At 38.1% G+C, this 23,079-nt stretch overlaps 3 protein-coding genes across 3 annotated transcripts in view; 2 read left to right on the top strand and 1 right to left on the bottom strand.

The window, feature by feature from the left end:
* The first annotated feature begins 476 nt into the window (after positions 1 to 476).
* Positions 477 to 7,648, top strand: nop16 (NOP16 nucleolar protein homolog (yeast)). The gene is made up of 5 exons (XM_028467657.1): positions 477 to 675; positions 3,713 to 3,821; positions 6,917 to 6,968; positions 7,059 to 7,165; positions 7,297 to 7,648. The coding sequence occupies exons 1-5, from the start codon at positions 569 to 571 to the stop codon at positions 7,444 to 7,446; spliced, it is 525 nt and encodes a 174-aa protein (XP_028323458.1). The 5' UTR covers positions 477 to 568; the 3' UTR covers positions 7,447 to 7,648.
* Positions 7,392 to 14,198, bottom strand: arl10 (ADP-ribosylation factor-like 10). Its single transcript, XM_028467656.1, has 4 exons — positions 13,826 to 14,198; positions 9,058 to 9,253; positions 8,710 to 8,885; positions 7,392 to 8,548 (listed from the first exon to the last, which is right to left on the bottom strand). The coding sequence occupies exons 1-4, from the start codon at positions 13,970 to 13,972 to the stop codon at positions 8,348 to 8,350; spliced, it is 720 nt and encodes a 239-aa protein (XP_028323457.1). The 5' UTR covers positions 13,973 to 14,198; the 3' UTR covers positions 7,392 to 8,347.
* A 1,632-nt stretch (positions 14,199 to 15,830) lies between these two features.
* Positions 15,831 to 23,079, top strand: part of wwc1 (WW and C2 domain containing 1) — a 32,529-nt gene continuing 25,280 nt past the window's right edge. The window contains exon 1 of the mRNA XM_028466881.1: positions 15,831 to 16,532. Coding sequence (XP_028322682.1) covers positions 16,414 to 16,532 — 119 coding nt within the window. The 5' untranslated portion in view covers positions 15,831 to 16,413. The remainder of the gene's footprint in view (positions 16,533 to 23,079) is intronic.

Below are 23,079 nucleotides of genomic sequence, written 5' to 3'. Positions count from 1 at the left end.
TATATATATATATTTATTTATTTATTTATTTTAAATCTCTAAGAATTAATTTTAAGATTTTTCAGAAACAATTTCATTATGACCGACAGTAAAATAAACCAAATGCAAATATACTTTATATTATTCATAAATTACAAAAAAAAAGGATTAAAATGAATGGGTAATATGAGTATGAAGCTTGAAACTCTTCTCTGATTGGCTCTTATTGAGGATCATTAAAGGTTTGAACTGGTACAGCTTTAATGTTAATAAGGATCAACACTAACTTTTTACTATCACAACCTAAGAACACAACTAATGTATTATTAATATATTTTAATTCGTTCATAATTTTGTCATCATTATTACTATTATCATAATAATAATGATGATGAATATAATACAAATTACTAAAGAAAACTTATTTACACCTTTTTTGTAATGGGCGCGGCTTTGTGTCACATGACTTTATGGAGTCTTACGTACTTCCGGTTTTATTCCCCTCGTGTTTGTTGCATTTCCGTCGATACTCAGACTCTCCTAACCGTGTTTTTTTCTCCGGTAAAAGCTCAGATTTCCCACCGGTAAAATGCCGAAAGCGAAGAAGTCCAGTAAGAAGATGAGGTTTGATTACACCACGGACCGGAAGAAGCTGAAGAAGAAGTTTATCAAGAAGAACAACCCGAGGATCGACAAGTGAGTGCAGCTAAATGCTAAGCTAACCAAACAACACACTAAATTAGTCCAAAATCAGTGTGCCTTTCGTTCTTTGGTTATTTTGTTTCAAAACCAAATTGTTGTTTTTTTGTTTTATAAATTTAAAACCAGAAACGGAAAAACCAAACAAGCAGCATTTTTCTGTGTTAAGATTAAATCTGGTTCTGTTTGTGCGATATTTGGATATTTACGGGAAACTTGGACGAGAACTTCATGTTTCAAAGGTCCTATATCATGCAAATCAACTTGTTACAACGTTAATTCCTTATCAAAAACACCCCAAAGTATTATTGCGATTCCTTCCTGCATCTCTGAGAAATCCTCAATAATCCTGCTCTCTGAGCTGCTTCTCTGCCCTTTTCTGAATAACGAACGGTTCAAATGCTAGTGACGTCACGAGAATTATGAACCGCCCCCTCCAGGAAGTGCCTGCTGCCGGTGCCACGCCTCCACGGTGAACACTGCAGTGTGTATTTTTGTGAGGCTGAGCTCCGCCCCTTTCCTCCACCTGTTGAACAGAGTTCTTCCTATGGAGAGTGATCCTCCTCCTCTTTAATGTGTGATCATTTATGTTTCACCTGTCACAGTCTGATGAGGTCACCACATTACGCTCTCCTGGGTGTGTCCACCTCAACTACAGTGGTATGCAAAAGTTTGGGCACCCTTGTAAATGTTCATGATTTTCCTTAATAAATAATTGGTTGTTTGGATAACAAATTCCAGTTAAATTTATCATATAGGAGACAAACACAGTGATATTTGAGAAGTGAAATAAAGTTTATTCGATTTACAGAAAGTGTGCTAGAATTATTTAAACAGAATTAGGCATGTGCATAAGTTTAGGCACCCTTGCATCTTATTGATTTTAATACTCTTAGCACTAATTATTGGAACTCAAAATTGTTTTGGTAACCTCAGTGATCCTTGATCTTAGGGTCTGGATTCTGGTGGGAGGTATTTTGGACCATTCTTCTCTGCAGATCATCTCTAGTTCAGTCAGGTTTGATGGTTTCCGAGCATGGACCGCCCGTTTTAAAGCACACCATACATTTTCAATAATATTCAGGTCTGGGGACTGAGACGGCCATTCCAGGATGTTGTACTTGTTCCTCTGCATGAATGCCTTAGTAGATTTTGAGCAGTGTTTAGGATCATTGTCTTGTTGAAAGATCCAGCCCCGGCGCAACTTCAACTTTGTCACTGATTCCTGGACATTGTTCTCCAGAATCTGCTGATATTGAGAGGAATCCATGCGCCCCTCAACTTTAACAAGATTCCCAGTGCCTGCACTGGACACACAGCCCCACAGCATGATGGAACCACCACCAAACTTTACTGTAGGTAGCAAGTGCTTTTCTTGGAATGCTGTGTTCTTTTTCCGCCATGCATAACGCCCCTGGTTATGCCCAAATAACTCTATTTTAGTTTCATCAGTCCACAGCACCTTGTTCCAAAATGAAGCTGGCTTGTCCAAATGTGCTTTAGCATACCTCAAGCGACCCCGTTTGTGGCGTGTGCAGAGAAAAGGCTTTTTCCGCATTACTCTTCCATACAGCATCTCCTTGTGTAAAGTGCGCTGAATAGTGGAACGATGCACAGTGACACCATCTGCAGCAAGCTGATGTTGTAGGTCTTTGGAGCTGGTCTGCGGGTTGACTGTGACTGTTCTCACCATCCTGCGCCGCTGCCTTTCGGAGATCTTTCTTGGTCTTCCACTTCGGGCCTTAACTAGAACTGTGCCTGTGGTCTTCCAATTCCTCACAATGTTCCTCACAGTTGAAACTGAAAGCTTAAATCGCTGGGATAGCTTTTTGTATCCCTCCCCTAAACCATGATGTTGAATTATCTTTGTTTTCAGGTCATTTGAGAGGTGTTTTGAGGCTCCCATGTTGCCACTAATCAGAGAAGATGCAAAGAGGAAACACCTAGAATTTTCCTACTTAAATACCCTGACTCATGATTGGATTCACCTGTGTATGGAGATCAAGGATCACTGAGGTTACCAAAACAATTTTGAGTTCCAATAATTAGTGCTAAGAGTATTAAAATCAATAAGATGCAAGGGTGCCTAAACTTATGCACATGCCTAATTCTGTTTAAATAATTCTAGCACACTTTCTGTAAATCGAATAAACTTTATTTCACTTCTCAAATATCACTGTGTTTGTCTCCTATATGATAAATTTAACTGGAATTTGTTATCCAAACAACCAATTATTTATTAAGGAAAATCATGAACATTTACAAGGGTGCCCAAACTTTTGCATACCACTGTATTAGTACCTCCACCTCTTATTGAGAGAAATGTGTTTTATTTGCTGGTTTTCTCCCTCGGTCCACAGTGAAATTGGAATTAGTGGATTTTCATTTAGGCATCGTATGGGCGGAGCAAGGTGTTTCCTCACGTGCGCTCATTTTCGAGTTGATTGTGATTAATGAACAGATAAAGGCGTGGAACGTACGTCCTTGTTTATAAATTATTTTAAAAAAAGATTCGTCCGCACTTCCTGGTTTTTATGGTACGCCAGCTTAAGTGTGCTTTCCTAGGCATATTTTTATAAAAGAGAGGGAGGTGCAGCAGAATTCACTTCTCGCTCTGATGTCCCCGGGAAAAAAACCCAGAAAAACGCTGCTTATCTGGTTTTTTGTTTTTCTGTATTTCTGTTTTGGTTTTTTAAGTCACTAAAACAAAATAACCATACTGTTGAATAACCAAAGAATGAAGGGTACACGGATTAAAAAACTAAGTGCACAAGTGTTTGTTTGTGTTAGAGACACTTTTATTTCCCTTTAATCAGCTTAAGCAGGATTTAAACGTGCTTTATAGATAAACGGTATGTTTGAAAAAGGCCATGGCTATTGATACAGAAACGTATCAATAGACTGTCTCTCGATGCATACGCAGCGCCCCTCATTGGCCAGTTTAGGTGACGTGATAGGTGCACCGCGTTACTTATCAGATAAGTTTTTAGAATGTTTGTAAGCTCACGTGTGTGTGTGTGTGTTACTTTTTCAGTCGCTGCATCAGAAATGCGTGGGAGGACAACAAGTCCATGTCCAGGAACCTGCAGGAGATGGGTCTGACCTTTGACCCCAACCGCAGCCTCCCCCTCAGGAAAGACACGGTGAGAAAAACCTGCAGCGTCACCGACATCCAACGCCACGCTTTCAGAAGCTACACCATCCCACAGACAGTCACAAGACGACACAATCACCAATCTGAACCTAACACCAACAGAACGTCTGCTCTGACTGACACGTTCACCTCACAGCACCATCACCAGTCACACTAACTAGAATATGGTCACTAGATAACACCACCACCAATCGAAACGTAACACCAACAGTCACCACATAGCATGGTCACCAGTTAACCTGTAGCATTAATGGTGTCAGAGCTGATGATGATGTTTAAAACGTGACGGTGGGAAATGACTCCGAGAACAAAAACATCGCCCGCCACCACCCCCTTCACACACCGCCGTCTGTGTGTGTGTGTGTGATCGTCATGACTACCAGAAGCTACTATGCTGTGATACATCATGAACCACTACTGGGTTAAAACCAGATAAACATCAACAACATGAACCAATCCTAGTTCCTCCATCAGATCCACCTAAAGTTCTACAAACACAGGGACAGAGATGAACCTGTAGCAACCATTATGAACTGGAAACTCTACTAAAGCTAACTATGCTAAGCTAACCCACCGACACACAGAGCTAATGCTAACCACTCCATATAAGGAATAGATTAATTAAAAAGAACACGCCTTACTGTTTATGTCAGATTTAACACTTGTATGGAAGAATAAAAACTAAACATGTTACACATTGTGTGAAATAAATGTTAGCATAAATATTAATGTCACTATTCATTCATTTTAATTATATTTCACGAGTTCACAGGCAAAGCTGGTCCCATTAGACTAATGTAACTATTGAGATTATTACACATAAATATAGTGAATGATTACATCATCAACTTGATCTGGTTTAATTATAGGAAATCATAGTTATTTATTAATCATAACTTTATGTAACTCATAAGATAAATGAAACATGATTCAGCTCATGAACTCTGAGTCAGCAGTTATTGTAGCCTTTTTAAATGTGTCTATTGTTGATGTATTAACATTTATTTATGTTTGTAAAGAACCTGTTTACACTTTAAGTTGTGATTTTATTATTATTTTTTATTTATCATGATTTTTATTGTTATTGTGATAAATACCAGAAATTATCGGGATAATTTTTTTGTCAATATCGCCCATCCCTACTGGTTAGCATTAGCTCTTAGCCCAGTCTTATGTGTCTGTGGATTAGCTTAGCTTAGTTAGCTTTAGTCCTCTTTCCAGTTGATAAGTGTTGCTGCAGGTTCTTCTCTGTCACCGTGATTGTGGAACTTTGGGTGGATTTGACAGAGGAACGTAGACTGGTTCACTTTGTTGGGTGGGGTTCTGGTCTGAACTTAAGTAGCGGTGCATGATGTGTTGCTGCTCATCACAGCTACAGGTAGACTACGTGTGTGAGCAACGTCGACAGTGCTGAAGAGTGACATGTTCTTACCAGTGGGAATGTTTTTGATGATATATCTCCCTCTAATCATGTCCATTACGTGTGTACAGTTCTGAGCACAGAAATATAGAACGTAGATGAGCCACTCCTCACTAAAAAACTATGTTCTGCTCTGTCCACTGCTTGAAGAAGACGGCGATGACGTAACTGACAATTGTCGACAAATACATTCGTCGGTGTCTAATCATGTTATTGATTATTGTCGACAGTGTTGATTAATTGTTGCACCCTTAATATAGTCCCATGTGACCATGTGAACAGTATGAGGAAGAGAGTAATAAATTAATGACGTGTGTGCGTGTGCTGACAAAGCAGCTCTGAAAATGGATGGATGGATATTTGTGTGTGTGCTGCCTGATGGAGCGATGGGTTGCGAGGGTGTGTGTGTGTGTCTGTTGCTGTGACGACAGTGTGTGTGTTGCTACTGAGCTGTCACTGATGGAGTTGCTCCGTTCCTCAGATAAAGATCTTCTCTGCCTTTTTTGTGCTGGCTCCGCCCTGATATAAGTTTGATCAAAGTGAATTAGTAAACAACCGTGTGCAGCCACAGGGCTGGTGATAATCTAGCGTTAGTGTGTATTAGGCTGTAGTAAAGCAGTACGTCTGTCACTGGGTCAGAGACAGGAACGTGTTGTCAGACAGGAGGGGGGGGTGAAAGACCCCTAATCACCCCATAAACACTAGTATTACCCACAGAGACTATGAGAAGGATTTATTAAGGTAAAAAAGTGACTTAGTTCTGCTTTAATCAATTAATCATATCAAAGAAATCACATATTTTGCATTTTTAAGCTTTTTATTCCATAACTTACAGATTTACGTGACACAGAAATCCTCTTTTGCTCTTATTATTGCACAAAACAAATAAACGAAAATAAATAATCTGACAAAATAATCACATGTCTTTTAAAATACTTAAAGTCCCTGAAAAATTCCACATTTCCTTAATAAAGTGAGTAAAACACACCAACTTTCTGATAATGAACATAAATAATTAATCTCTGTTTGAACTCCAGCATGTGTTGGGGGCGTGGCCTACCACAGAATCATCCAATAACAGCTTCCTGTAAACATATTTAACTAATAATTGACGTTGATTTCTAGGTTGTTCAAAAATATTTATATTTTATTTTTTTCCTTTTTTATTTTCCATATATTTAGTTATATTTTGAAACATTTAAAAAGAGTTAAACTCATAACTGAAACACGTTGGTTTTTTCATCCTCGCTTTATTTTTAAATGTAATTAAATTAACAAACGTACGTTAACTTTATTGTTGTTATGAAAACATTACCTTTACATTTATCTCTGCCTTGATTTACAGTGAAAATAATGCTGACCTGTCGGTTCTATTATGACTCAGCAGATTCTAATGTTGCTAATTTGCACAGTGTGTCTTTGCTCACACACGTTCAACACTATCTTAATATTTTCACGAAATATCACTAGTTTGTCCACGCTCAGCTCACTGCTGCTTTCTTCTCTGGGTAACCATGGCAACGGCCACTCATGTTCTTAATCAGTTGATTGACCCATCGTTTCCTGTCGTAGTAACGAAGGTGAAGGCAGCGTTTGGTTTGTGCTTGGTTCCTGTTTGGAGAGGTTTCCAACATGTGGTTCAGTGATGTTTGTGTGGTTTGCAGGTTCTCAGAGGAGACAAACCTCCTGTGGTCACCAAACCGTACGTCCTCGACCGTAAGTCAACGCCTGCTCCTCGGTTTGAACACCATTACGCCTGTAAGACAAGCTTCAGCAGCTTTTACGTGTGTGTGCGTGTGTGTATAGAGCTGGAGATGGAGGCCAGTCGTCCAGAGAAAGACACAAAGACGTTGTCCTCAGACCTGATCGAGTACGTTCAGCACATGATCCGAGAACACGGTGACGACTACAAGGTGAGAACAATCACCCTGTGCTCTTATTTTGAAAGGTGTAATTTTCAGAAGGTGAAGGCGGACAAAAAAAAAAAAACAAAATCCAGCAAAACTAACTTCACCATCCTGATTCCTCCCCCCCCGTTGCCCAGGCGATGGCGCGGGACGAGAAGAACTACTACCAGGACACGCCCAAACAGATCAAGAGGAAGATCAACGAGTACCGACGGTGCCACGCCCACCACCACGACGCCTTCATCCTGTCTCTGACGCCTCAGCACACGCAGCCCAGTGCACAGTGAGGGGGGTGTTTACAGGTTCTCACCTTCACATGAGCTGAGGACAGTCTGAGGTTTAGGACATTTTACTCTGAAGGAACCATGACAGGACGTTTGATTTCCATGAGAGGAAAACATTTTCACTTTCTGTTTTTTAATCCAAAAATATTTGTGTTGAAACATTTCGTCTTCAGGAACATTTGTTCAATAAAAGTGTGTAACTGTTGTCAAACGCTTTGTGTATTTTTAAATGAATTATTGTGAAGCTGCTGCTCAAACGTTACCACTGACAAGTTTTAAAACTATTTATTTAAATCACTTTTGTCTAACTTAAGGCTCGGGGGCCAAATCCGGCCCTTTAGATCATCCATTTTGGCCCGCAGGAGGAAGTAAAAATGAGGAAAACATCAATCATTGAGTAAATTACCAAATAATTCAGTTATAAATCAAATACACAAATTAAATCAAACTCCACAATATTTGCAGTTCTCACAGTTTTGCCAGTGCTTATGTCACATGACGGACGTCATTTTTAGGGAAGAAAAAAATTTTCCTTTATAAAAATGAATCACAAAATAAAGTTAAGATAAATGTTAAGTATAGATCCTGTAGGGACTGATATGTCACTTATTGATGATGTTGAGTTCTTATATAATTTGTATATTTATGTAGAAGTGTAAACTCAGGCACAATAACGTTGAAATTACTCGTTTTCCAACATAAAATCTGTGGCCCATTTAAGGTCAAACTGCTCTGTATTTGGCCCCTGACAGCCTGGTTAAATCTGAAAGTGTTGTGTTAACCCTTCAGGATCTGAAACCATCATCATTGTACAAATAATCTGGGATTATTGGTGAGAAATTTCTGCGTCTAATGAAAAAGTTTTGGGGGACAATAAATACGATGTTTGGATGTTTTCTGTCCCTCAGAATGAGTGTTTGTGTCCTCTGAGACACCTCAGGAGCTCCTGGAGCCGGTCCACGTCCAGGACGTCTGTGTGATGGTGGACGGACGTCCTCAGGAAGCCGTCTGTGTCCAGATGAGACGGAATCAGCAGCAGCTTCCTGTCGTCAACCAGAGACAACGAGCGACGTAGCTCAGAGACGCACGCTCTGCCCACTTTGTCCTGGAAACAGGAAATACATCAGGAAACAGGAAACGCATGAGGAAAATACGTGAGGAAACGAGAAGCGCAGGAGGAAATAAGAAATGGGTGACAAAACAGGAAACCTGTGAGGAAATAGGAAAAGCATGAGGAAACCTGTGTGATGGTAACCAGACATTCACCTGCTTGTTTCCAAGGACGACTGTGGGCAGTCGAGGCCTCGCCCTCAGGAGGCGGTGCAGCTCAGCCTTGGCCAATGGGAGCCTGCGTTTGTCCGACGAGTCGACCACAAACAGTAGGAGGTCACTCCTCCTCAGGTAGTCTGACCAATGGCAGCGCAGATCCTCAGCCCCGCCTACTGCAGAAACCAGTCACCAGATAACACAGATAGAAAATACTGAGCATATGATAAATAATACAGTTTGAAAATGTAACTTTACTTTTATTTTACTTTAACTCCAGGAAACGTCCCACTATCACCGTCACAAGATAACATGATAACTAGTCCAACCGTAACACCAGAGCCTTACTTTCCAGGAAGTCCAGCTGACAGGTGGGCATGTGGACGCTGAGGAAGTTGAACCCTCGTGTTGGTCTGAAGCTCCTCCCCTTCCTCCTCCTGCTCCTCCCCTCACAGCTCAAAGCCTGCAGGACGCTGCTCTTACCGGCCCCGTCCAGACCCACCACCAGAACCTGGAGCTGAGCTTTACCCCCCTGGTCCTGCTCCTGCTTATCAATTCCATAACAAATTTGCAATTTTGAAAACAAATTCACATAATTAGCTAAAAAAGTTTACAATAGCAAAACACATTTACGATGGAAACTTTACAGTTTTCCGTACCTACTTCCGGCGTCTCGGCCCCTCCCATTTGTATGATTACACCAACAAATGAACACTTTTACAAAAGGTCAAAACAAATGAACAGATATGGAAACACTTTTACACGTGCAATACACCATTGATTTAGCTAATTATGTCTATAGTTTTAAAAATTGTAAATTTGTTGTTGAATTTGTTGTGCATTTTTCAGCCACAGTACATTAGTGGAATCATCTCAGTGAAGGATGAAGACATTTTGTTTTTTATTCACTTTTGCATAATTTTTGTCTTTGTTTTTTTTCTTTACTAACATTTTATTATTTTTGTGTAGTTTTGTTTCTTTTTGCCTTTTTGTCTCATGTTTGGTTGTTTGTTTTGTTGTGATTTTGTGTTTTTTTGCGTGATTTCATTGTTTTGAGTTTATTGTCATTTTCAGGTATTTTTTTGTATAATCATAATTCTGTTGTGCATTATTTTTGTAATCTGTCTCTTTTTGAATTTTTGTTTGATGTTTTTTGTGTGTTTTTCTAAAAAATTGTGGGTTTTTTATTTCAGTTTTTTTTTTACATCACGTGTTTGTTTTTAGGCCGGGCTCAGAGGAGGTGAACTACTAATCTAGATTAGCTCGTATCGTGCTAACTTCTGGGATTTAATCAGTGTGTGCTGGACTACAAAACTCACTGGAGCTTCATCGCTATGGCGACTGGTGGCCTCGTGGTTAAGGAAGCAGGCTTGTAATCTCACCCGATGTTGAGCAGGTCTTTTAACACTAACTCCTCCCACGCTGTGAGTGATGGGTCAAATGCAGAGAACACATTTTGTGTATGTTTATGACGAAAAGACTTTATTATTATTAATAATGCTGAACAACTAACCTGCTTGCAAACAGGTTTTTCTCTGGCTTGGATGTTAGCAAGTCCTAAAGCCCCGCCTCCTGACCAGTGGTGGCTGGCCAATAGAGGGTGCTTGGGCGCCGCCCCACCACTTACCACGTTTGTTTGAGTGAGACATAAAAAATAATAATGAATTAAAATGAAACAAATGTATATCTGTATTTAGATCATCAGAATAAATATTATATAGTTAATAATGATGATGTGACGTAGTTTCATTTATCTGCGTCTGATTGGTGACGTGTTAGGGTTGGGGCACTAAAATCTTTACAGAGAAACATGAACAAACTACATTTGATGATTTCAAATCTTGAATATGTCCATATTTTGGAAACTAGGTCTTAAATTATGTTTATTCATTTGCCACTTCATTTTTCACCCACGTTTATATTTAATTACCTGTTAAACTTAAACTGGAAAAAAAGACAAAATCTGAATAACTAAATTAAAAAACAACACAAATTACATTTCAAGAAGTATTATAACCCTGACACACACACACACACACACACTATTGTATATATCAGAGTTTCTCAAGTTGAGGTACGTGTACCCCTAAGGGTACGTGATGGCACTACAGGGGGTCCTTACGAGAGAGAAGGAAAATTAACAAATTACAGCAGTAAAAATATGGGTTTTTATAATGTTTATTTCTTTAGTTCTAAATGATAATAATACTAAATATTACCAGCAATTCACAAAACAACAATAAAAACACCAAATAAGAGAAAAATATAGTGAATAATAAAAAAACAAACAAACAACAACAAAATGACACTAAAAACACACTAACGGATTAAAATACTTATTATTACCAGCAACACACAAAACAACAACAAAGACATATTGTTACAAATTACACAAACATAACAGAGAAACAATCATAATGACATAAACAGACTGAGATGGAATAATTTAAATAATACCAACCACACAAAAACTAAATACACAAAATGAAACCAGAAACACACACATTGACACAGAAAACACACAAAATGATGATAAAAATGATATTGATTAGAACATTATCTGATAAAACAAGGATTATTCTCCTGGTCTCACATCAGGAGGGAAATGATCATAAATGATAAAAACTAGAAATAAATCTATTCATGAGACACTAAATACGGTTTATTTATAAAATGAGATTATTTAAAATGTGTTATCACTCATTCATTCCATCATTATAATCTATAGATATTTTTTCATAGTATTCTGAGCAAAATGTGGTATTTGGACATAAGGGGGTACATGGATTCAGAAATGAGAGAAAGGGGTACATGTGTGAGAACCACTGGTATAAACTACTACTATATACTATATTTGTTCTTACTTGTTAGTTTGAAAGCAGTTCTGTGTGTAATTGTTCTTATTTATTTGTTCAAAGCTACACAAAACCTGTTTTTGGTTTATATCTATTTTAGAGTTGTAGCCCCTCCCCCTGGAGAAAAATGCACCAGTCACCACTGGTCCTGACCAATCTTAGAAAACAACGTGTCTATTGATAGATGATCCTGGTTGGTGCAGATCTAACTGCTGCGTTTAGGAAATAAGATTATTAATTAGTAATTAATCCTTTCATTTACCAATGACATCATTTAGGAAAGATATAGATTTATATCTGATAGACTGATCTACAGTCTATCAGCTGATGAAGGCTATGTCTACGTATGCATTAACGGGTGAAGTCATTCATTCATTCATTCATTCATTCATACGCTATAGTGAGGCTGACATCATCATCAGGAACATACTACAGTAAACAATGTGTTCTCATCCCAGTGTGTGATAAATAGATCTACATGAATAGAAACACGTGTGTGCTGTAATAAAGTTTAACTGCAGAGCATCATCTAATAGATTATTATCATAAATAATATCACACTTTTACACATTAACAGTATCAGCAGCTTCCTGTCTGAGTTCTATCATTCCTGTCTTTTCTGTAACAACAGAGTTGTTTTTGGTCTGAATTATGGATTTTAATTATTCATCATTTTAAACTTCATCAACCTGGTCAGGACCAAGTTATGAAGTGATCAGATCTGAGGGAGTATTAAAGCTCCGCCTCCTGCTGTGCGCTGCACTAACACTGTTACTCTTCACTGTCATCATTGATTTATATTAATTAGATTTATTTAAGATCATAAAGTGTTCCTCCTGTAAAGACACTCAGTCTGTGTTCTCTCCACTGATTGGTCAAACGCTGCAATCTCCGCCTCTTCCATGTGCACGTGCATGTAGCGAAGCTGTGAACACTTAGCTTAAATGAACGATGATGTTTGTAGTACAGCTCCTGTCTGACAGGGAATGTTTGGTTAGTTGAAGCTCGCTAACATAGATTAATCTAATCTAGATTAGTAACATAGACTCAAAACGCCCTCACTTAGTTGTTGTTCCTGTTATTGTGTACACTAGTTAAGATCACTACTGTACTCCTCTGTTATTCGTCAACAGAACAGGCTGAAAGTTGGTCGGTATAATCTATGGAGGTGTACGCATCAACGCTCAAAGCTCCATTTTAGATTTGGTCTAGAGACTCTAAAAGAAAGTTGATTTCTCATTTACCAATATATAAACGGGGCCCATTACCCCGTACGTGTCACAGGGGCCCCATTTTTCAAATGACCACTCCTCTGTTAGTTCTTTGTTAATTTGATTAGGGACCTCGGAGCCCAGCCCCCTTTCTTTCGACAATTTCCATCAAAATCATTTTCTCATTTATTTGTGAGTCAAATATTGCGACAGTTTGGTGGTACCGAATCATATACCGATATATAAATGGGGCCCATTACTCCGTATGTGCCACGGGGGCTCCATGGGGCCCCATTTCTTTACTTGGTGGAATTGAGCAATTTGACTGAATTCTTGGGAACGTGGTACGTGTTATTTGGCTCTAAGACGTTCTGCGTAGTTCATCCAAACGTGTTTTGAAGGCGTTTTGTGTAATTTTCTTGTTTTGTACGTCTTTGTAATCATGTTGTGTTGTTTGACTTTGTGTCTTTTCAGGAAACTAGAATGTTTAAACATTGTTGTTTTGTTGCTGCTTTTTATAGAATAGCTGATGTTTTGTGACTTGAGTTTTAATCGTGTGTTTTGTGTTACTGGGGTTTTACAAAGACGTCTTTGTTGTTTTGTGTCTTTTTGGAGCCGACGTGTGTAGTTTAGTTTATGTTTTGTGACTTGTTTTTCTGTTCTTATTAGCGTTATTATATTTGTCATTTTGGGTTTTTCTGTAGTCATTCTGTGTCTTTTTTTAGTGTCCAGAGCTGAACAATAAACACTGGAGAAGCAGAAATCAATGAGAAACAAAGTGCAGATAAAGTGTAAACAAAGCGTCAAAGTCTAAGAACAAAAGAAAAGGTCCAGAGTGAAATAAAATCATTCAACTTCAGTCACAAACAACAGGAACATGTTATTTCATAATAATAATAAAAGGTATTTTATTCGTTTGTGTTTCACTATATTTGTTATTTTAAATCATCAAAGCCACAGTCGTCATCTATACCATTATGTTCTTCATTTGAAGGACATACATTTCATCATCATCATCATCATCATCATCAGTGTGTGCTTGGTTCCCACCTGTGTGATGAAGACGTACCGATGAGGTCTGCGTCTGTAGAACGAGCTCAGAGTGATGAAGAGCGCAGCGCCCAACATGGCAACCGCAGCGCCCAACATGGCAACCGCAGCTCCCACAGCCTCAGAGATCTTCCTCAGGAGATCCATCCAGATGTTTCCTTGGAGTGGATACAAGGCTTTCTCCAGATGTTTAGCCACCTGTTGATCCAGATGTGGATACAGCTGCTATTATTACAGTTGTTCCACATCTGTATAAACCCAGATGTGTGCACACAGCTGTTAAACAGGCTGTCTATCCAGGTGTTTATCCAGCTGTTGAATCCAGGTGCAGCTCTTGCTGAATCACGTGACCGCGGACTTTCTGCTTGTTTTCCTTTTGAGCCACGCGAGATGCGTTCAGGAGAACTCGGAATCTACGGCTCCTCTTTGAAACAAGCAGGAGTAAAATGTAATTTATTCATCATAAACTGTTTGTTTTCAGCTTCTAACCATCAATGACTAAAACATACCGTTTTATGATATGATATGATGATAAAAGACGGTTTTATTTACAACATAATATTAGCGACAGTTTATATAATAATACTAATACTGTATATTAAAAGTAATACAGGGACGTTCAGGTAAACTCAGTATTTGCTGCTTCTTCTTTTTTTTTTTTTTAATCATAGATATTTGTTCTCACAGATTCATAATGTTTATCCTCAATGAACAATATTTATTTTATCTATTTAATCTTTATATTGTTTCATTTCCCCCTTATGCATATATGAAAAAACTATATCATCAAACAACAAATACTATATAAAAATACTATAATGTATGTTTGGCATTAAAACTTGAGTTTTTCTGTTTTTCAAACATATTTCTTTTACAAATAAACAACAAAATTGAAACAAATAAAGGTTTTAGAAATACCATTTCTTATAGAAATTGTATTTTCTATGTTCTATATATAAGTTTATATATAATTATTATTTTCTTAGTCTATGTTAATGTTTTGTTTTTATTAATTGCACACTAAAATTATTGACTCACCTGGTAAGAGTAAAATAAAAGCAGTTCATCTTTTGTCCTGCAGAGGCCGCTGTGGACTAACGAAGCAAAACATGACACCTAAATATTAATATCATCTAATGTGATACTGTTTAATAAAACTTATCAAAACACTTAATATAGCGTTTTAAACCTGTGTTCAGGTAATATAAGTATTTATTGTGATGTTGTTCAATCAAATAAGATATAAAAACACTTCAATCCTAAACATTATAATTATTCATATGTCCTGTATCATCACCATGTGATTTATTAACTGTAATGAAATGTGAATATTTTTAAATGTAATGGTGCTCATAAATAATGAGTTATTCCATATTGTTTTTTTACTTTTATTTGAATTATTTCAGTATTTAAAGTTTTTATACATGCTGTGTATTTAAAATAATGTAATATTGGTATTTAATACATTACTTTTTAGACATTTTTTTAACAACATGAACATAATTTGTGAACAAAAGGGGAAAAAATCGTGTGAAGTTGTATTTTAGGCTTTTATTTTGTTGACTGATGTAGTGCTTTTATTTTCTCAGCGGAAAACCTCTTCGATAAACACTTGACACCCAGATAGTAATTAACCTTAACCTTATTTAATTAATAAAAGTGATCAAAACCCTCAATACAGCATTTTAAATTTGTGTTCAGGTAATATTTATTGCGTTTATTGTAGTATTTATTGTGATATTGTTCAATAGAATAAGATGTAAAAACACTTAAATCCTAAACTTCTTCACTTTTATTTGAATGATTTCAGTATTTATTTATAGTGAACAAATTAAAAACAAAAAACAAAAAAAACCAAATAATAATAATAATAATAATCATAATAAAAGAAGGAAAGAAAGGAGAAAAAAAATCCCACTTTTGGGCTTTTATTTTGTTGACTGATGTACTGCTTTTATTTTCTCATCGGAAAGTCCCTCCAGTAAATTCCGGAAACATTCGGCAGCTTTATTGGTCGCTGCCGAAGTGCTTGAAGACTGAAGGTTCGGTTCTCCCGCTACTGCCCGCTCCTGGTCCCGGTGCTGTTCCCGGTCCTCTCTGCTGGTCCTGTCCGGACTCTGTGCGGCCTTTGGAGCCGGTTACCGACCCTTCTCACCGGCTGCGGTCCGTCTGTGCCCTCCTGGAGCCCGGGCTCGGTGAGCGTGTGCCTCGGTTACCGTAGCCGAACATGGTGGCCTCCTGCGGCCGCTGAGGATCCTCCGCCCGCCGCCTGGAGCCTCGGACGCGGATCTTACAGGGATTATTTTTTACCAACAAAACGTCCTCGGAATGGTTTTATAATCCACACTTTGATCAAAGTTTCTTCATTTTGTGCCTTTGACTGAGTTGGGATAAGTTGGGGGATAAGTTGGAGGGGGGTGATGAGGGGACATGGTGGTCTGCTCAGGTGAAGCCCCGAACCCCGCAGCCTGAACGCGAGGAGATCCGAGGAGCACCGCGGCCCGATGTGGCGCAGGGATGCGGGGAGGAGGCTTCGGTCCGTGATGGTTCCCTCCGGTCCGGTCCCTCTTTGATGGAGACTCGGGGACATGCCGAGGAAGGAGCTGCCTCTGCCCCACGGCTGGGAGGAGGCCACGGACTATGACGGAAAAGTTTATTACATCGACCACATCCACCAGTGCACGAGCTGGATCGACCCCCGGGACAGGTGCGTGCGCGTGCGTGTGAATGAATGAATGGGGTTGTGTGTGTTTTCCTTCATTTTAGAACTGATCGGATCATTAATTAATTAATCAATGTTTTATTCTGTTGTCGTTGTTGTTTTGTCGTCACATAACATCTGTGTTTGTGTCTAAACTGCCCTGTTGTGTTTTAAGGTTGCAGCAACAAATCTATTAAAATTGATTATTAAAAGCGTTGGCAACGAATTTCATTATTGATTCTTTGCGTCATGCGATTTATGTTTCACTGACCGTGACGCAAAGACGTTTGTTCACCCGCAGAGCTGTGTGCGCGCGTAGGGGGGTATTCCATAAAGGAGGTTCAACAAACTCTGAGTTTATCCATAAACTCAGGGTCAACAAACCCCATGATGTAAACTCTGGGTTTCTGATTCCATTACAGCTGGTATGAGTGAATCAATCAACCCTGAGTATAGAAACCTTGGGTTAGTTACGTGCACAACCGAGAGAGAGAACAAATATTTTGTTTTGGTTTTTGGTGATTAAACACAGATCATTTAGGATATGAACCTTATTCAAACTTTGACCCGAACTCCAAACTGAAACCTACAGGTCTGACAGACATTAGGTATTTATATCAGTACCCTACAATTAAAACTTGTTTCCTCATATAAATGACATATTTATGTTTTATTGGTAAACCTGCTTTTATTAACACAACAGACAACGGTTCATGTCATCAGATCAGCACACGGGGAAACAAGTGCACGTCAAACACACAGGTGTGCAGGGCGCGCTAGAGATATGGATTGATGAATGATTGATTCAACAGTGGATGCTTCAAGCGTGTCTTAATTCTGTCTCTGCTCCAATCAGAGGACAGTTCACTGACAGCTGCAACACACCACCTTTTATTTTTTTTTGGTCGACTAATCGCTACCTGTGCCATAATTTTGGCCGACCAACCATTTCCTTGGTTGACTTCAGGCCTAGAAAGTATTACATGTTACTGAAAAAATACATAGACATAATTAAAAAGTATCTTTTGTCAAATCAAGTGTTATATTATGATCAGCAGGAGACAAGTGAAGGCTGCAGTGATTGTGGTGACACTGCAGTGAATACCAATAAGCCTTTTCACATTGGAACTGCACATGCACAACCTGGGGGTCAAAGGGATATAAACGTAAACAACCTAACAGAGTTTAAAATGTTACTCCAGAGATCGTTAGTATTTTAATAGTAGGGATGTAACGATTAATCGTAAGGCAGTTAAAAATCGATTCATAGGTATCACGGTTGATATTGATTTTCTGAAAATTGAATCGTAATACTTTTTTTAAACATCTATATATCTAGCCTTCTCTTGTTCAAATGCTGAGGCGGCGGGCAGAATCTGCTACTACTTTCTTTCTGGCCGCCTTCTACTCTTAAACATGTTCATAAATGATTCCTTACCCCTTTAGCACCGAAAGAATATCTGTATTATTACGTGAATATCTGTAAAAGTCACGTTTTTCTATTAGCTCTGTCTGCTAGCATAGCATCTCTTCTTCACTGCACAGATTAGCTGCATGCCAACCGACCACTGGGTTACCAGCGCCCTCTGCTGGTCCAAACAAATATCTGATGTAAATACAGTGCAGACTGATTTTTTTTTTTTTTTTTTTTTTTTAAAGCACAATTGTTAAGGCACAAAATACATTTTCAGTTGCACTTTTAAAAAGAAAAAGAACTATTATGCAGTTTTGCATTGTTTACTATAGAACCAGAATTTAAATTAATAGGCTTCTTCTTCATTTGTATTATTCCTTTATTTATTTCATTCAAAATTTATTTTTAGTTAAATTGCATTGTTTTGAATAGTTTATCAAGGGATTCTTTTGATAATGAAAAATAGAAGGAAAATAATACAGTATTTTCTAGTTTTTTCCCCCCCAAAAAATAAAAGAATATTTTTCAATCATCATTTGTCTACAGTCCCATTTTGTAAAATAAATCGTGAGAGAATCGTATCGTGAACCCAGTATCGTGAATCGTATCATATCGGGAGTTGAGTGAATCGTTACATCCCTTATATTCAGACTGGGGGAGGGACCAGTGTTTTCCTCTGATGTCACTTACGGCTGATCTGAGCACTTTTAAAAACTGATGGAGCAGCTCAGCAGCATAGGGGAGGCAGGGCAGTCCTCTCGCTTCCACACAGGTGACCCCTGGTGGATGAAAACACCGACTACCTGGGTCTCCAGCGGGAGGATTCAGACTCTACCTGGTAATGATGCTGATATCTGAGAACTTCAGTAAAACTGATGTTATAGACATTATCAGTGACAGACCTCCTCTGTTTACACTCCTACTAACTTATGATTAGATGTTATATATTTACTGTATTTACTTTATTGTTGTTGGTTTCATTTTTTGATTTGTATAATTATTTTAACAACTGTAAAGCGTTTTGGAGTTTTTGAAAGGCGCTTATAAATAAAATATATGGTTATTATTGATGGGATGAGAGATGTCTGAGTGTGAAAAGGACAGTATGAGTTCTGACTGTGAAAAGGTGAATTTATGAGGTCCACCATTCACTAACCAGGTCCATGATTATTTTTATTAACATATTATTTTAGATACATTTACAAATTAGAAGCAAGTGCACAAGATGGACATGTCCATAAGTGAACTGGAGTAACTCCATCAGCTGAAACTGTTTGAAAAGTCAGAAAAACAGAATTTTCAGCTCGGGTGCAGCATTAGCTTTAGCAGCATTAGCTTTAGCAGCTAACTCGGTCTTTCTGCCTTGAAGACCGATACCACATTTACGCAAACGGGAAAAGGGTTATAACGTTATTAGACATTCTTGCAGTGTCTGTTATTTGTGTCGGTAAATGCCTCATTACTGCCCCCTAGAGTGCGTGCGTGTGCGGATTTGAGCGATGCTGCGTTACGTTTGTCTCAAAAATCAATTCACACGCGGGCCGATCCACAAACACACTTTTCTCAATCCACAAGAACACTTGCAGATTTACAGATAATAATTCATGATAAATACACATGAGTTACATGAGAAAACACTTGTGAAAATCTATGAAATACATGTAAATATTTTTGAGACGAATCTCTCCCCGTATTTGGTCGCTTCATCACTTCATTGCTCCAGTGACGTGACGTCCGGGGAATAATATATAATATATTGTGTGTGGAGGCGGGGCATCTTTGCTGGGAGGGAAGCAGTGTTCAGGTGGGCGGAGCCAAATAGAAACCCAGGGTTTCTTAGACTAAACCTGCCAGGAAGCAGGTTTAGTTCATAGACAACGTTACCATGGTAACAGCCTCATAGAAGAACATACCTCGAGTTTAGGAATGAGATACTCAGAGTTTCCCTCATTTGAGCCTGAACATACTCAGAGTTTGAACATAAACTACTCTATGGAATAAACCTCTAGTGTGTATTTGTGTGTGAGAGACACTTTTATTTCACTTTAACTCATTCAGTGCCAACCGTTTTACAGCATTTTGACTGATTTTTAAAGACCCACAGAATTTTTTGTACGATGACAATCTGAAAGATTGAAGTCTGTACTGTTATAAAAATGTTTGTAGTTTGTTTAATTTTCCTGTAATCAGCCGTTGAATAGAACAAGTTTTACACAAATCACCAGTTTCAGAGCAAAAAGCTGAGAAAAGAGGATTTTTCTAAAAAAAACGTCTGTCAGTGACTTTGAAGGAATTTTTTTTGCTTTATTGAAAACTATAACATCTAACAAACAAAACATCTTTGTTTACCTCCTTAAAAAACAACACTGAGACTTTTGATGGTGAAATGATTATTATTTTACCGTGCGTGCGTGCGTGCGTGCGTGCGTGCGTGCGTGCGTGTGTGTGTGTGTGTGTTCCAATGATTTAAAATGCACTGAAGACAGAGAACAACAGCACACATTCCTTTCTCACACACACACACACACACACACACACACACACACACACACACACACACACACACACACACACACACACACAGTCTGATTCAGCCTGTTCTCCTTTCACTGCCTGCCAAGGTGCAGGAGGTCAAAGTTCAGCGTGAGGCTCTGCTGTAGCTTCACTTACATCCAAACTCAGTGTGTGTATTTTAATGCGTAACCAACACACACTCCTTACCCACGGCTCAGCTTTAACCCTTTAAAAACTGCTTTGCTCACTTTCTCACTCTCAGCTCAGACAGATAGAACAAACAAATAGGGACATCATAGCTCCGCCTCTTTACCCTTTGACCTTGTTGAGACTACGCCGCTACATGCTAGGCTAACCAAACGTGGACTGATGACAAAGGACAGGAACACATCTATTCTTTATCCGTCTGTGGCAGTTTAATTACATGTTAATTACCTTAGTGAAAATGTGGAAAAGTGTGTGTGTGTGTGTGTCGTCATGTGAAAACACTGGGTGGAATGAAGTCCAACCACATTATGAGAAACAAACAGCTCTGTAACTAACGAGGCTCGTGCCCTGAGTAAGGACTGCAGGCAGGAGAACATGCAAACCCAGGTGATGCTGCAGTGCTTAGTGTGCAGGGACCCTGAGCTCCTTTAGAGAGTGAGTGAGTGTGTGGTGTGTGTGTGTGTGTGTGTGTGTGTGTGTGTGTGTGTGTGTGTGTGTGTGTGTGTGTGTGTGTGTGTGTGTGTGTGTGTGTGTGTGTGTGTGTGTTGTGTGTGTGTGTGTGTGCTGTGAGTCAGCACTCAGCCATGCTGTTTACCTCATGGGGACCTGAAGGTTGTAAACCTGTGGTTCTCAAACTTTTCTGTCTCTAGTTCCTCTTTCTCTAACTTTTAAATCTAAGTATAATTCTACCACGTTTATCTCAGTGAAAAACAACCTGTAATAATGGAATGAATGAGTGATAACACATTTTAAATAAGTGAATAAAACAGTATTTAGGTTTTCCTCAATAGATTTATTTCTGTCTCCTCCTCCTGATGTGGAACCAACACTGACTTTTCTATTTTCAGTGCATGTTCTAATCAACATCATTTCTATCATCATTTTGTGTTTTTTGTTGTTGTTTGTATATTGTTTTCAGAATATTTTTCTCTTGTTTTCTGTGTTGTTGTTGTCATTCTGATGTGTTATTATTCATATTAATCTCTCTGTGTGTGTTTATGGTGTCATTTTGTATGTTTCTTTGTTATTTTTTGTGTAATGCTGAGTCATATGGATCAAAACTCCATATTTTTTCTAAAAATGGTGGTATACGATAGGGCTGCACAATTTTGACAAAAAAACCAAATTTCGATTTTTCTGACAGATATTGCGATTCAATTTATGACTTTTAAAAATATTTTGTACATTTAAATGCTTATGCAATTTTTTTTTTAAATTTCGTGTTTTCCAAAAACATTTTTTTAAATTCATTTTTTTTCCAGAAATATTAAAAAAAAAAAATTCAAAAAAATAGTTTTAAGTCCGGTGAGGAAACAAAATAAATAAAAAACCCATAATTGAACAAAATTGTATCTATAAAATAATGAGTAAGATACAATTAAAAGGTAGTTTTAAGTTATAGTGACATGGACTATTGTGACTGCTCCTTTTTAATTATTTACATGTTATATAAAGATGTATGAGAACAACATTAATGTCACCATATTTACCCTGAGGGATCAATGGTTTACTGAATCTAATCAGGTTTATTGATTAAGTTTTGATAAACTTTATTTAAATGAACCTAATGACATCATTCCAGACTGTAATGAATAAACAAAAATAAATGCAGCAGTTATTTCAACACTGGGGGTCAGAATATTTCCCCAAAAGTCCTTTTTCTCAACCTGATTCTATCCATTCCCACGTTCAACGGTAGATTCTGTTTTCATTGTTTGATTCCATTAACATAGATTTTATAGACCCTAGTGTAGATGTTGGCACACTCAGAGACTCACTGTAGGGCATGTGTCCTGTAACCATCTCTGATTGGCCAGCAGCCCAGGAAGGCGGGTTCTCTGTAATTCTGATTGGTGAACATATATATCATTCAAATGATGGAGACGGAAAAAAAAATGTCCTGTGTCTGAGGTTATGTTATCACAGTAGTGAATTAATCGTTCAGCCTTAATATACATTATAAATGTTGATATTTTTAACTCTTAAAGTTTTTGCTGATGAAAAAAGCCACACAGGCTCGATTATTACCATACAGCTGATCAATATGTGTTGCTTTTGGCCTCAGGGACAGCACGTGTGAGTGAGTTGTGTAGTGTGGCTTGTTCAATGGGAGGTTTAGGTTAGGACGCACTGTCCAATCCATCAAACTGAGCTTTTCCTGTGGTTCTGAGAGCTAACAAAAGCAGAAGCCCCTAAAACGACTATAGCTATAAAATATATCTCATAAAGTTGGAAAAATTGTGAAGGACACGGTTTAACTGTATTCTATGAATAATATTAAATACTTGCATGATTCATATATATATATATATATGTATATATATATGTATATATACATATATATGTATATCTCAATATAGGTGATATTGTCATTTTCTATATCGCCAAAATAGAGAACTTGATATATCTTGAATCTCG

This window comes from Gouania willdenowi, chromosome 14 (genome assembly GCF_900634775.1).
Source record: "Gouania willdenowi chromosome 14, fGouWil2.1, whole genome shotgun sequence".
NCBI classification, from domain to species: Eukaryota; Metazoa; Chordata; class Actinopteri; order Blenniiformes; family Gobiesocidae; genus Gouania; species Gouania willdenowi.
This window is presented reverse-complemented; position numbering and strand designations above follow the sequence as displayed.